General features: G+C 38.5%; 1 protein-coding gene across 2 annotated transcripts in view; it reads left to right on the top strand.

Moving 5' to 3' along the window:
* Positions 1-9,825, top strand: part of LOC127440530 (nicotinamide/nicotinic acid mononucleotide adenylyltransferase 3-like) — a 31,313-nt gene extending 21,488 nt beyond the window's left edge. The window contains exons 5-6 of one of the 2 annotated variants that reach the window (XM_051697179.1): positions 3,382-3,411; positions 6,911-9,825. In XM_051697179.1, coding sequence (XP_051553139.1) covers positions 3,382-3,407 — 26 coding nt within the window. In that variant the 3' untranslated portion in view covers positions 3,408-3,411; positions 6,911-9,825. Of the gene's footprint in view, positions 1-3,381 lie in introns of both variants that reach the window. The other variant, XM_051697177.1, reaches the window with a different exon arrangement.
* Positions 9,826-12,369: the final 2,544 nt, after the last annotated feature.

The raw sequence follows: 12,369 nt of genomic DNA, 5'->3' as shown, positions 1-12,369 counted from the left end.
TCAATTTCAAAAACTTTTTTTTTATTATGAAATAAATTAATATGGTGGCACGATTATATTTTTGTCTACAAATATAATTTCAAACATTTAAGCATACGCCTTCAGATCAAAAGATTTTTAAGATCATGAGAAAAGTTTCAGTCAAGTGTTTCAAAACTTTTGACCGGTAGTGTGTGTGTGTGTGTGTGTGTGTGTGTGTGTGTGTGTGTGTGTGTGATATATATATATATATATATATATATATATATATATATATATATATATATATATATATATATATATACATACATACATATACACCGGTTCTGGTGCTCAGAGCTCTGAAGCATCGGCCAGAAGGCAACAGTTCCAGAAGGTAGTGGGCAGGGTGTGTGGGGTCCAGAGTGATTTTTCCAGCCTTTTTCTTCAATCTGGAAGTGTACAGTTCTTAAAGGGAGGGCAGGGGCCAACCAATAATCCTCTCAGCAGTCCAAACTGTCCTTTGTAGTCTTCTGATATCTGATTTCGTAGCTGAACCAAACCAGACAGTTATTGAAGTGCAGAGGACAGACTCAGTGACTGCTGAGTAGAACTGTATCAGCAGCGCCTGTAGCAGGTTGAACTTCCTCAACTGGCGAAGGAAGTACAACCTCTGTTGGGCCTTTTTCACAGTGGAGTCAATGTAGGTCTCCCACTTCAGGTCCTGTGAGATGGTAGTGCCCAGGAACCTGAATGACTCCACTGCTGCCACAGTGCTGTTTAGAATGGTGAGGGGGTCAGTGTTGGGGTGTTCCTTCTAAAGTCCACAATCCACAAATAGACCGAACAGTATATCAAGCACAATAAAATACTTTCAAGCTACTTATTTGAAGAACAAACAAAAAATGAATGTGGTGTCCAGTTGTTTTTGATGTTTTGCTTTTTATCTGAAATTACTCAATTAAGGTGTCTTTGATCATATGAACTGCACTGAAAATGTTTTTTTAAAATTGACTAGTAACTTAAGATTTACTTAGTTTTCCTAAGTAAATTTTAATGGTATAAAATGTTGAACTTTCCTTGAAAATACATGTTTAATCATGTACCACATGACATACAGAAGTCTTCCACAGACTACATAGCTCAATGCATGCTATGTAGTCTATTAGACAACATCATCTTGCATCACTGGTGACAGAAACAAGATTCAGTGTTTCAATCACCTCAACACTTGGTGCACAGAAAAATGGTGGTAACAATCAACAGATTTTTTTTTTTCCGATCATGAATGGATAATTTTGAGTAGAAAATGAACTTCAGACTTCACAAAAAAAAAAAGAAAAAAAGAAAAGAAGTTAAAATACATAACAAAATCAACAATAAACAGGGGGTGAGTTTAGAAATGGCCCATACTGCTCCTACTACTACTACTGCCATGTCTTTGTAGTCTGTTCTAAAAGTAGTATGCCATTCCGAACTCGGCCAGTGTACAAACACTGATCAGCCAGAACATTAAAACCACCTGCCTAATATTGTGTAGGTCCCCCTCGTGTAGCCAAAACAGCGCCAACCTGTTTCTCAGAATAGCATTCGGAGAAATTATTCTTCTCACCACAATTTTACAGAGCGGTTATCTGAGTTACGGTAGACTTTGTCAGTTCGAACCAGTCTGGCCATTCTCTGTTGACCTCTCTCATCAACAAGGCATTTCAGTCCACAGAACTGCCGCTCACTGGATGTTTTTTGTTTTTGGCACCATTCTGAGTAAATTTTAGAGGCTGTTGTGTGTGAAAATCCAGCCCGTCTGGTACCAATAATCATGCCACGGTCCAAATCACTGAGAACACATTTTTCCCCATTCTGATGGTTGATGTGAACACTAACTGAAGCTCCTGACCCGTATCTGCATGATTTTATGCACTGCACGATTTTATGCACTGCACTGCTGCCACACAATTGGCTGATTAGATAATCGCATGGATGATTCTTGGTGCCAGACGGACTGGTTTGAGTATTTCTGTAATGGCTGATTTCCTGGGTTTTTCACACACAACAGCCTCTAGAATTTACCCAGAATGGTGCCAAAAACAAAAAACATCCATATCAATATTTACTGTAAATCTGGCCATGAAAGTGACTTTCATAGTCAGCCACATACTGTTGGGGTTGCTCAGAAGTGGATATTTATAGTAAGAAAGGACTTAAATATTAATGTGTTTCTCACCTAACTTATAATGCTTCTGAAGACATGGATTTGAACAATGGGGTCATATGGATTACTTTTATGCTGCCTTTACATGGTTTTTGGAACTTTTGCATTCTTGTCACCATTCACTTGCATTGTATGGACCTACAGAGCTGAAACATTCTACTAAAAATCTTCTACAGAAGATTGAAAGTCATCTGGGATGGCATGAAGTTGAGTAAATGATGAGAGAATTTTCATTTTTGGGTGAACAATCCCTTTAAGATATAATTTGTCCAAAGAAACATACCTTTGATTACAAAAAGCTTTTGCTTTGAAAGGACACTATGTATATTTTGAAAGTGACTGCATATTTATTATGTAATTTTTTCTTTTTTTTAAAGAAGCAAGTTTGAATAGCTCTACAAACTTTTTTCTTTTTTTTTTTCTTTTTCATTTATACCCATTTCACACAAATTAGTCATTTTATAACATCCTGAGCCATTCATCTTGGAATAATTCTCTTCACTTATAGGGTTAACATTTGTATAATTTCATTGCCCTTGAAAGTCAGTAACTGTGCATGTCATTTACAGTCCACAAATTCTACTGAGACGAGGGGGAACTGTGAAATAAGAGCAATAATTGGCTCTTTAGTGCAATAACAAGCATTACTCTCCCTCCATTGATTTTCCTCTCGCCCTTTTCTTATTGTTTGAAGAAACTTGGTATTTGTGAGACCTGTATTGAGAGAATTTCCGCAAAACTAATTTCAAGTTAGTGCTGCAATGGGCTTAGCTGTTTCCCTTTTCAAAATACTTGTCATTGTTCACATTCACAATTGAAAAAGGCCTGTGACATTTTTTCTTGAGGTACAGTCAATGAAAAACTCTTAAAGTCACTGTATTCAGTTAAGATTGTGTGACCTGCATTCTCCTGAATAAAAATCACTCGCCCCATTCAGTCCTTGCAGTGTCCACATTGTGGTTTTCAGTCACTGCCACTTATAGGTGGCAGAGGAAGAGGCATTTTTTTTCACATGTTTCTTTTTGTTCAGCATGTAATTGTAGTGCAAACGCATTTATTATGGCACAAATGTGCTTTACTCCTTCCCCTACATGTATGCTAAATCTGCTCTGCTTCCTTGTCTTTGATCACTGCAGTCCAAATGTATGTGCTCGTTTTTACTGTATACGGTGCAAGTTAAAAATAAATCACCTCTTTGTTATGCATTACAGACCACTATCAGCTTGGATGGAGATAAACTGGTGGGTATGCAGAAAGGGGAGATTGAGGGGAGGGGCTGGACCCACTGGATTGAGGGAAATGAACTTCACTTGATTGGCTAATTCTGCTCATTTACTGTATGTTGTCTTTGCTATGATTCTTTACCAGGTATAATAGTTTTGCATGCAGATGTTCATCAAGTATTTATCAGTATATATACATGTAACCGAAAGAATAAAGCATAAGATTTGAAAACATAATAAAAATTTTTGGGGTGGGAAGTAGCAGATGGCAGGGGAAAAGCTTTTCTCAAATCTCAACTACTCTGTGCCACATGATGATGCACCTCAAATAGCACAATGCTGACAAACTGGGTACTTTAGTGCAGTTGAACTTGGTTTAAATAATTCTAATGGGTGTCAAACACCATCATTAAGATTTGATAGGATTTTTTAATGAATTTGATGGGTGAGGCTAATAACAACAGATGTTTGGCTTCAGCGATGTGTCCGATCATGCAAATCAAGCTAAATACCCTTCCTGACTGTGCTGCCTTACTATTACCAATGAACTGGACATTACTGACACCAGCTGGTTACATGTATTATACATTTTCCTGTTGTGCTGAATGATAATTTTAGGGCCAAAATTAAATTTTAATACTGATGAAAAAAACAAGCCTAAGGTGGTTAGCTGGTCTTCCCACCTGGCCAAGCTGGTCTGTTTTTATAGTTCTAGAGGACACTTTTCAGCTGGTTTGGAGAAGGCTTGGAGAAGTTAGAGCAGCTAAAACCAGCAAACCATTTTTGCTGTCCTTTTCTGCATATCACTGCCCCCTTCCACCGTTTTGTGGCGCATTCTGCATAACGTGGTGGCTCTTACGGCCCCATTTCAAAAGTCCCGGTTCTCCCAGTGGCCAGTCCGCGCCTGCTTTTGGAGCTTCAAAGTTTTGGCCACCATTCACTTGCATTGTGTGGACTTACAGAGCTTAAATATTCTTCTAAAGAATACTTGTTTGTGTTCTGCACAAGAAAGAAAGTCATACACATCAGGGATGGCCTAAGTGTGAGAAAATGAGAGAATTTTCATTTTTAAATGAACTGTTCCTTTAAACTGGTTTAAGAATTTTTTGAAATAGACAAACCTGTGATTGTTTGTCGCAGTCCAGGAATGTTTGTTCAAAGGCTTCACGAGTAACAACTCCAGTGACTACCCTTCATAGATGTTATTTACATCAGCAAACACCTTGATAAGCTACTTTTTAATTAAACCATAAAACAACAGGTGCATCAAGATATTGTCATGGACACAACAAGCAAGAGTTTTCACTCAAGACTGGGAGCTTCTGTGTATATAAAAGTAATTAGACTCCAGAGGGGTTGTGCAGAAGGAAAAATAGTGTGACGAATGCGAGTGCCACCCGGCTGCTGTCGCTCTGATTGAAGAGCCTGACAGTCTCTTGGGTTCTGAGCATGGCAGGGTTTGCTTTCCCTCCCATCATGCCTCTGATTGAATCCACAAAAGAATATATAAATCTGTGAAATAAAGAGAAATGAATTGAGTTTCACCGTGTTTGCAAGTGCTTGTTTGTACTGTCAAAACACAAGTTTCATAATGCCATATCAACAAGAATGCAAACCAAACATTGCAGCCATATTGCATTTGCTTTGAACAATTCAGGGTGCCATGTTCACTTTTCATAATTGCTATGATATGCTTTAGTGATTCTGAAGTATTACATGGATATTAAAGAGAGAGTTCACCCAAAAATGAAAATTCTCTCATTTACTCAGGGTAATGTTGTTCCAAACCTGTATGAGCGTCTTTCTTCTGTGGAACACAAAATGAGACATTAGGCAGAATGACAGCCTCAGTCACCATTCACTTTCAGTGCTTTTTTCCCCCCATACAATGAAAGTGAATGGTGACTGAGACTGCCTAACATCATCTTTTGTGTTCAACTGATGAAAGAAGTCATACCGGTTTGGAACAACATAAGTGAGATCATAGAATTTTCCTTTTGGGGGTGAACTATCCCTTTAATAATTTAATCAAGCCACATCCATACAGGACATTCATTTATAATGAATGGAACATAATTAGAATGAACAAGTTTTGAAACATCTTTATGTTAACTTTAACTTTATTTTGGTGGCCCAAAGCATTTTTATTTTATTTTATTTTTTTATTTTTTATTTTTTTTTGGGGTGTTGCCTTTGCTGAAAATAGTGGTCTTTTTGCAATATACCCATGATCCTCTCACACCCTGCAAAAATACACAAGATAACCTGCCCAGCAAAAAAGGAAAGCATAGCAAGGGAGAAAATCCAAGAGCATTCGGTGCTGCAAACAAACATTTGAACAGGCTTTGAAATGACTAAGCTGTATGTTGAGCTGGCTAGAAAAGGGCACATTGACAGTTAAAAATAGCCCAAAAGGACACTGCAATCATTTTGTCCACAGCAGCCTGCATTGCATCAATAACCTGGTTCATGTTCAGCATTGCTTGTACAGTCTGTCACCTTCAAACCTTTGGCAGATTGTACAAGCAAAACAATCTCTTCTATATCTTTTATACCAGATTTACCATCAATTCACATGAAAAACACAACCCATGGCTATCCATAAATCTGTGATCAAACAAGTTGAAACAGAGCTTGGTTACACCTTTAGAGGAAATGTTTAAAGACTTTTGGCTTTATAACACATGTAATCTTATCCTTACATCTAAGGCGAAGTTCACTTTAGAGTGTAGGGTGCAGAATCTTGCAAGTATGATGAACATACCCTGTGAACATACAGGCATTCCATTGCAGGAAAACAGCAGCATTGGATCTCTGGTACCCAAGCAACTTTCACTGGTTCAAGAAATGTTACACTTTAATTGAAAATGCCAACTGATAACAACGAGTATTGAAAAAGTATCACAAATGAAAACTCTAATGAGCACCTGAACGCTCTCTGTGAGTCAACTATGGACTTGAAAAAGCTGTGAAGCTTTTGTGGTCTTAATTAACATTATCATTGTGCAGCACTATAAATCCTTCAGAGTCACCGTATAATCCCACCAATAATTAACAATGAAGATAATTAAAATGTAACAGATCTCACTTGATCTTTTTACATATACAGCATATGCAGGCCTATATACACAGTATACACATATTGACATGCATACTGTACTGATAAAATCAGTGCCATATAAATTACCTATTCGTTTTCAAACAGTCTTTGAAATGTAAATTCACACCCTTGAAGTAACAGAAAATACACATGCACTGCAAGTAATCTCACTTTGGTTTTGGCTCCCATTGCTGGGAAACATAAATGTTTCTATTAGGAATATTGCCACCTTGATGAAGCCAACAACAACATCACTCAGAATGGAGATCACTTTATCAACAAGATGATCAGCACATTCAAGAACTATGATATTGATTTTGTTGGGGGCCATAGGATGATGACAGTATGGTGATTATATAATCCTGTATTTTCTAATTCTTTCCGATTTTAATTAAAAAGCACTTCTGTCTTCAACAGGTTACAACGGTGCCCTTGTTTTCACTCTTTATTGACATGCTGTGTATGCTCCTGCCTTATGAAATATAATATGACTGAACTGTCCAACTCAGCTTGTGTGATTTTCATTTATGCATTTATGCAAGTTAACATGATATGCTGTTCACAACCCATTTTACTTTCATGTGAGTTATTTAATTCCAATAATGTGCACCGATGCATCATGCACAATAAGACCAGGAATGTGCATTAAGAAACTAATTAGGGTGCATTTTGATGTCAAGTTGACTTTAAATATCCATCAATTGGATGAAGACAATCCAAATATTCAATGTTGCATAATACAATGAATAAAGCAGCATTCAGCACCATCTGATTGTCACATATTCCCTGTTTTTGTGTTGACTTTTATGTTGAAATTCTTGTTTAGTTCCTGTTTCCTGTTAGTTTATAGTCCTTTTGTAGTTTCATTTTCCTCTGATTGTTTTCCCCAGGTGTTCCTCGTTTCCTTGTTTGCCCATGTGTATTTAAGCCCTTGTTTCCCCTGGTTTCTTTGTCAGTCTTCACATATGTTGTCATGTTCTGTGCTTGGTTTCCTGTGATTTTGTTTCATTTTTATTCTGAGTTACTTTGTTCATCTTTTGTTTTTCATTAAAGCTGCATTTTGAGTCTCATTCCTCGTCTGCCTCATCACAGAAAGACTGACCTAAAAATGGATCTAGCAGCTGTCAGAATTCTGCCCCTTCAGCAAGGGGACCGTCCAGTTGAGGATCACGTCTGTGAGTTTCTAGAGCTGGCAAATGTAGTGCACTATCCGGACCGCTCTTTGGTGGTTTTCTTCCGGGCCAGTCTGAATGATGCACTGAGGGAACTGATGCTTCCGGCTGATCCTCACTGGACGCTCGGTGAATGTGGAGAAGGCTCTGGAACTTTGCGGCTCCCTTTATACAGTGGATTATGGTGGGAACCCCGGGCCAAAACCTGCGTCTTCGGCTCCCTGTCTCAAAGCCTTCCATGGCTCCTATCTCGAAGTTGTATGATCCGCCACTGGTGTCAGTGCATAGGGTCTTCATGATCCTACCTTGCAAATTACCCACGGCCAACGAGCCAGAAGCCTTGTCCGTCCAAGAGCCGGCGTTGTCAACTTCGGCCATCCGGAGAAGAATTTCTGTTCCCGAGTCTCCGCCCATGCCCGCGACCATGGAGGTCGTTTCCCATTCATCCAGGACTCTGTCTTGAGCCTGCCACAGCTCTGCCATCAACGGCTCCACCCCCAGAGTCTTCTTCTCCAGTGGCTCCACCCGCTCTCCCGGAGACCATTTCCCCAGCGGCTCCGCCGTCTGACCCAGTCCCTGTCCTGCGGCCACCTCCCAGGACTCCTGACCCAGTCCCCATCTTGAGGTCATCTCCCTGGTCTCCTGGCCGTCCACCTGATCTGCCCTGGTCTACTTAGTCCTCTGAGCCTGCAGCGTCGCTCTGGCTCTCCATCCCTCCAGCTCTGCCTTGGTTTCATACCTCCCTGACTTTGCCTTGTTCCTCTGCTCCCCTTGTGCCCCCTGAACTACCTGTTTTCCCCCACACTCCATGGACAATTTGTTTTTTGGAGCATCTGGAATCTGCTCCTTAAGGGGGGTCTCTGTCACATTCCCTGATTTTGTGTTGAAATTTGTGTGTGTGTGTGTGTGTGGTTTTTTTTTTTTAAATCCAGTTGAGCTTAGTTAAGTGTACATTTACAAGAGCAGACACACTCTTGTAAAGCAACTTAGAGTGTACAAACCATCCATATCAGTATGTGCATTCCATGGGAATGAAAGCCGTGTCCTTGGTATTGCTAGTGCCATTCTCTACAAGTCGCGCTACTGAAACAAACTATAATCTGCATTGGTACTAATCCCCGCATTTGATTCTGCAATTTGACAATGAAATACGTAGCATTTTACACTTTACACATGTCATTAAGCTGAGAAGATTAACAAGATGTGTTAAATGATAACAGCAGATGGTTGCCGTTGTCTTGATTATCTCTTGTTACAGGAATTGAGAGTTTCTAACCTAGTGCAATGCATGTCATCTTGAAATCTTTAACTTGCTGAACTCTGAACCGCCAGCCACTACTTGACTAGACAACCGCACCTGTAAAACAACTGTCTGTCAAGTCATCGAACCCAGTCTTCCCTCATTCCCTTAGTGCTGTATGCCACTTGCTCACCTGATTCTGCTTTCCTAAAGTAGGAAAAAGATGAAACCATAAACTTATGAATGTACATATAAGATGACCGTGATAAAGGAGTCCTGTCATTGCATAGACCACATACTGTATGCATAGATATGTGCCTGTTAGGTGTATGACATATTGAATTTAGAGTCTACCATACCTACAGCTGGAAGGTAATTTAACAAGAAGACAGGGACATGTGTGCAACAAGAAATGTGGGTTAGATATATCAGACTCTTCCTTTGAGAGGCAAGAAGAGAACGGACAGCAAGAAAGATGATGTGATTAATGTAGTGTGGCTCCTGCAGCTTTCATGAAAAAGTGATGGAATCTTGTGTACTCGGTGTGTTGGGCCCTATATGTATGCTCCCCTGTGCACTAAAAGCATGGCTACAAAAAGAAAATGGAAACAATGAAGTAAAGATGCAGTGTATGGAGGTGATCTGTTTTATGTAGTACTTGGAGACAACAATCTTTTTCTGGCTAAGAACATTTAATCAAATCAAATCACTTTTATTGTGATTTATATCAAGTTTTTACCAGGATTATGAGGAAATTCAGGTATGACTTCCAAATGAATAATTGCAAAGCAAGACACTGTTCTCAGTCCATTAATGACAAATTAAATAGTTTCACTGTGGGGTTTAAAAATTCACACTGAAAACCTGGGATTCAACAAGAAGCTTTACTATTTAAAAAAAGTTAAAACAAAGAAATGTTAAGACAATAAATGAATAAAAAATGTTTATGATTCTGCATTATGTCTTGATTACTAATTGAATTAAGCAAATTTGTGACACTGACCATTTTGACTTTTGCTATAGATTTAATTTCTTTCATTGAAGCACAGAAGAGGCTCTTTGGAACATTCTCAAATCATACTGGGATCCGGATCATCAAAAAGGGGACACAGTACAAAACACTAAGAAATGAATGTAATTTTTTTCAATTCTACTACATTTTCAATTAAACTAAATATTTAAAAAATATCAGTCTTACATTAGAAAAATAAAAAACAGAAGCATTTTCACAAGTGGACTCAACATTTGAATCCCAATGTATATTAAAATAGTTATACAGTACTGTGCAAAAGTCTTAGGCACATAAGATGTTTCACAAAAGCATTTGTCTTAAGACAGTTATTTATATCTTCAGCTTGTCAATAGGAAATATAAATGTTAGACACCCAAACATTACTTTTGCATATAGAAAAGATTAGAATAGAAGAACAGGGAGCCCTGCAACAGATATCTTGGCCCCAACATCGTGTCAGTCTGAGATTACATAAAGAGACAGAAGCAATTGAGACAGCCTAAATAAATAGAAGAACAGTGGCAAATTCTCCAAGAAGCTTGGAACATCCTATCTGCCAACAACCAAGAAACACTGTGTCCAGGTGTACCTAGGAGAATTGGTGCTGTTTTAAAGGCAAAGTTGGTCACACCGAATATTGATTTAGCTTTTTTAAGTTTACTGGACTTTGTATGACATTAAGTGATAAATGAAAAATATTTGTCATTATTTTTGAAGACATTCTCACTATGCAACATTTTTCACAAGTGCCTAAAACTTTTCTATAGTACTGTACATCTAAAAACAACATATGCAACAACAGTTAAAGGAATATTCCGGGTTCAATAAAAGTTAAGCTCAGTTGACAGCATTTGTGGCATAATGTTGATTACCACAAAAATAACTTCAACTCAACCATCCTTTTCTTTGAAAAAAATTAAAAAGAATACATTTAAAAACATCAAGGTTACAGTGAGTCATTTACAATGGAAGTGAATGGGCCAATTTTTTGAAGGGTTTAAAGGCAGATATGTGAAGCCTTTAATTTTATAATTTCATTCTTCTAACATTCATTCATTCACAGTTAAAACCTGGTAATATTTGAGCTGTAAAGTGGTTTAAATTGTCATTTTAGGGTTAACAGCGTTACATCGTCATAGCAACAAAGTTGTAAAATTGGAAATAACTTTACATAGAAAAGGTTAGAAAGTGATTTTATCACACTAAAATCATGTTCACATGCATAGCCTATTGTTCACATCTTGGCTATACTTTTAAAAACAGTATTTTAGCATTTACTGATTGAACCCATTCACTCCCATTGTAAGTGCCTCACAGTAACCCAGATTTCTTTTTATTCTTTCTTTTAAAGAAAAGGAGGTAAAAGTTTAAGTTATATTTTGTGGTAATTAACATTATGCCACAAATGTTGTCAATTGAACTAAATTTGTAGTGAACATGGAATATTTCCATTCAAAAAGCGTTTTCAATTCAAAAGCGCACCTCAGCATCTGCGGCATCTCTTTCGATTTGTTCTGAATGACGCTCCAATGTTTTGCTGAAAGAAAAATTACATCACATATACAGTACCTGTTACTCAAGCATCATTGAAAAAAACCCTGAGATTTCAAGGGCCTACAAGTGGAGCTGTTTTACTGGCACACTTGTGTAGCTTTGCACAAAAATACTTGCAAATAATTATGTACTGAGAACTGTAGACGAGCACTGGCTAGTGTACAGTGCATTCATAACGTTTTCAGACCCCTTTTCACATTTTTGTAATGTTGCAGCCTTATGCTAAAATGCTTCAAATTATTTTCTATGACACTTGAAATTTAGCTCAGGTGCATCCCATTTCTCTGGATCATCTTTGAGATGTTTCTGCACTTTGATTGGAGCTGTGGCAAATTCAATTGACTGGACATGATTTGGAAAGGCACTCACCTATCTATATAAGGTCTCACAGCTGAAAATGCATCTCAGAGCAAAAACCAACCATGAGGTCAAAGGAACTCCCTGCAGAGCTCAGAGACAGGATGGTGTCAAAGCACAGATCTGGGGAAGGCTACAAAAAAAACAAAAAAAATAATTGGCTGCATTGAAGGTTCTCAAGAGCACAGTGGCCTCCATAATTCTTAAATGGAAGAAGTATGGAACAACCAGGACTCTTCCTAGAGCTGGCCACCCAGGCAAACTGAGCACTCGGGGGAGAAGGGCCTTGGTAAGAGAGGTGACCAAGAACCTGATGGTCACTCTAACTGAGCTCCAGAGATCATGTGGGGAGATGGGAGAAACTTGCAGAAGGACAACCATCACTGCAACACTCCACTGATCTGGGCTTTATGGCAGAGTGGCCAGATGGAAGCCTCTCCTCAGTGAAAGACACCTTAAAAGCACCTAAAGGACTCTCAGACAGTGAGAAACAAGATTCCCTGGTCTGATGAAATGAAGATTGAACTGTTTGGCCTCAATT

This window comes from Myxocyprinus asiaticus, chromosome 5 (genome assembly GCF_019703515.2).
Source record: "Myxocyprinus asiaticus isolate MX2 ecotype Aquarium Trade chromosome 5, UBuf_Myxa_2, whole genome shotgun sequence".
Lineage (NCBI taxonomy): Eukaryota > Metazoa > Chordata > Actinopteri > Cypriniformes > Catostomidae > Myxocyprinus > Myxocyprinus asiaticus.
Note: the sequence above shows the minus strand (reverse complement) of the source record. Positions and strands in the feature narration are given on the sequence as shown.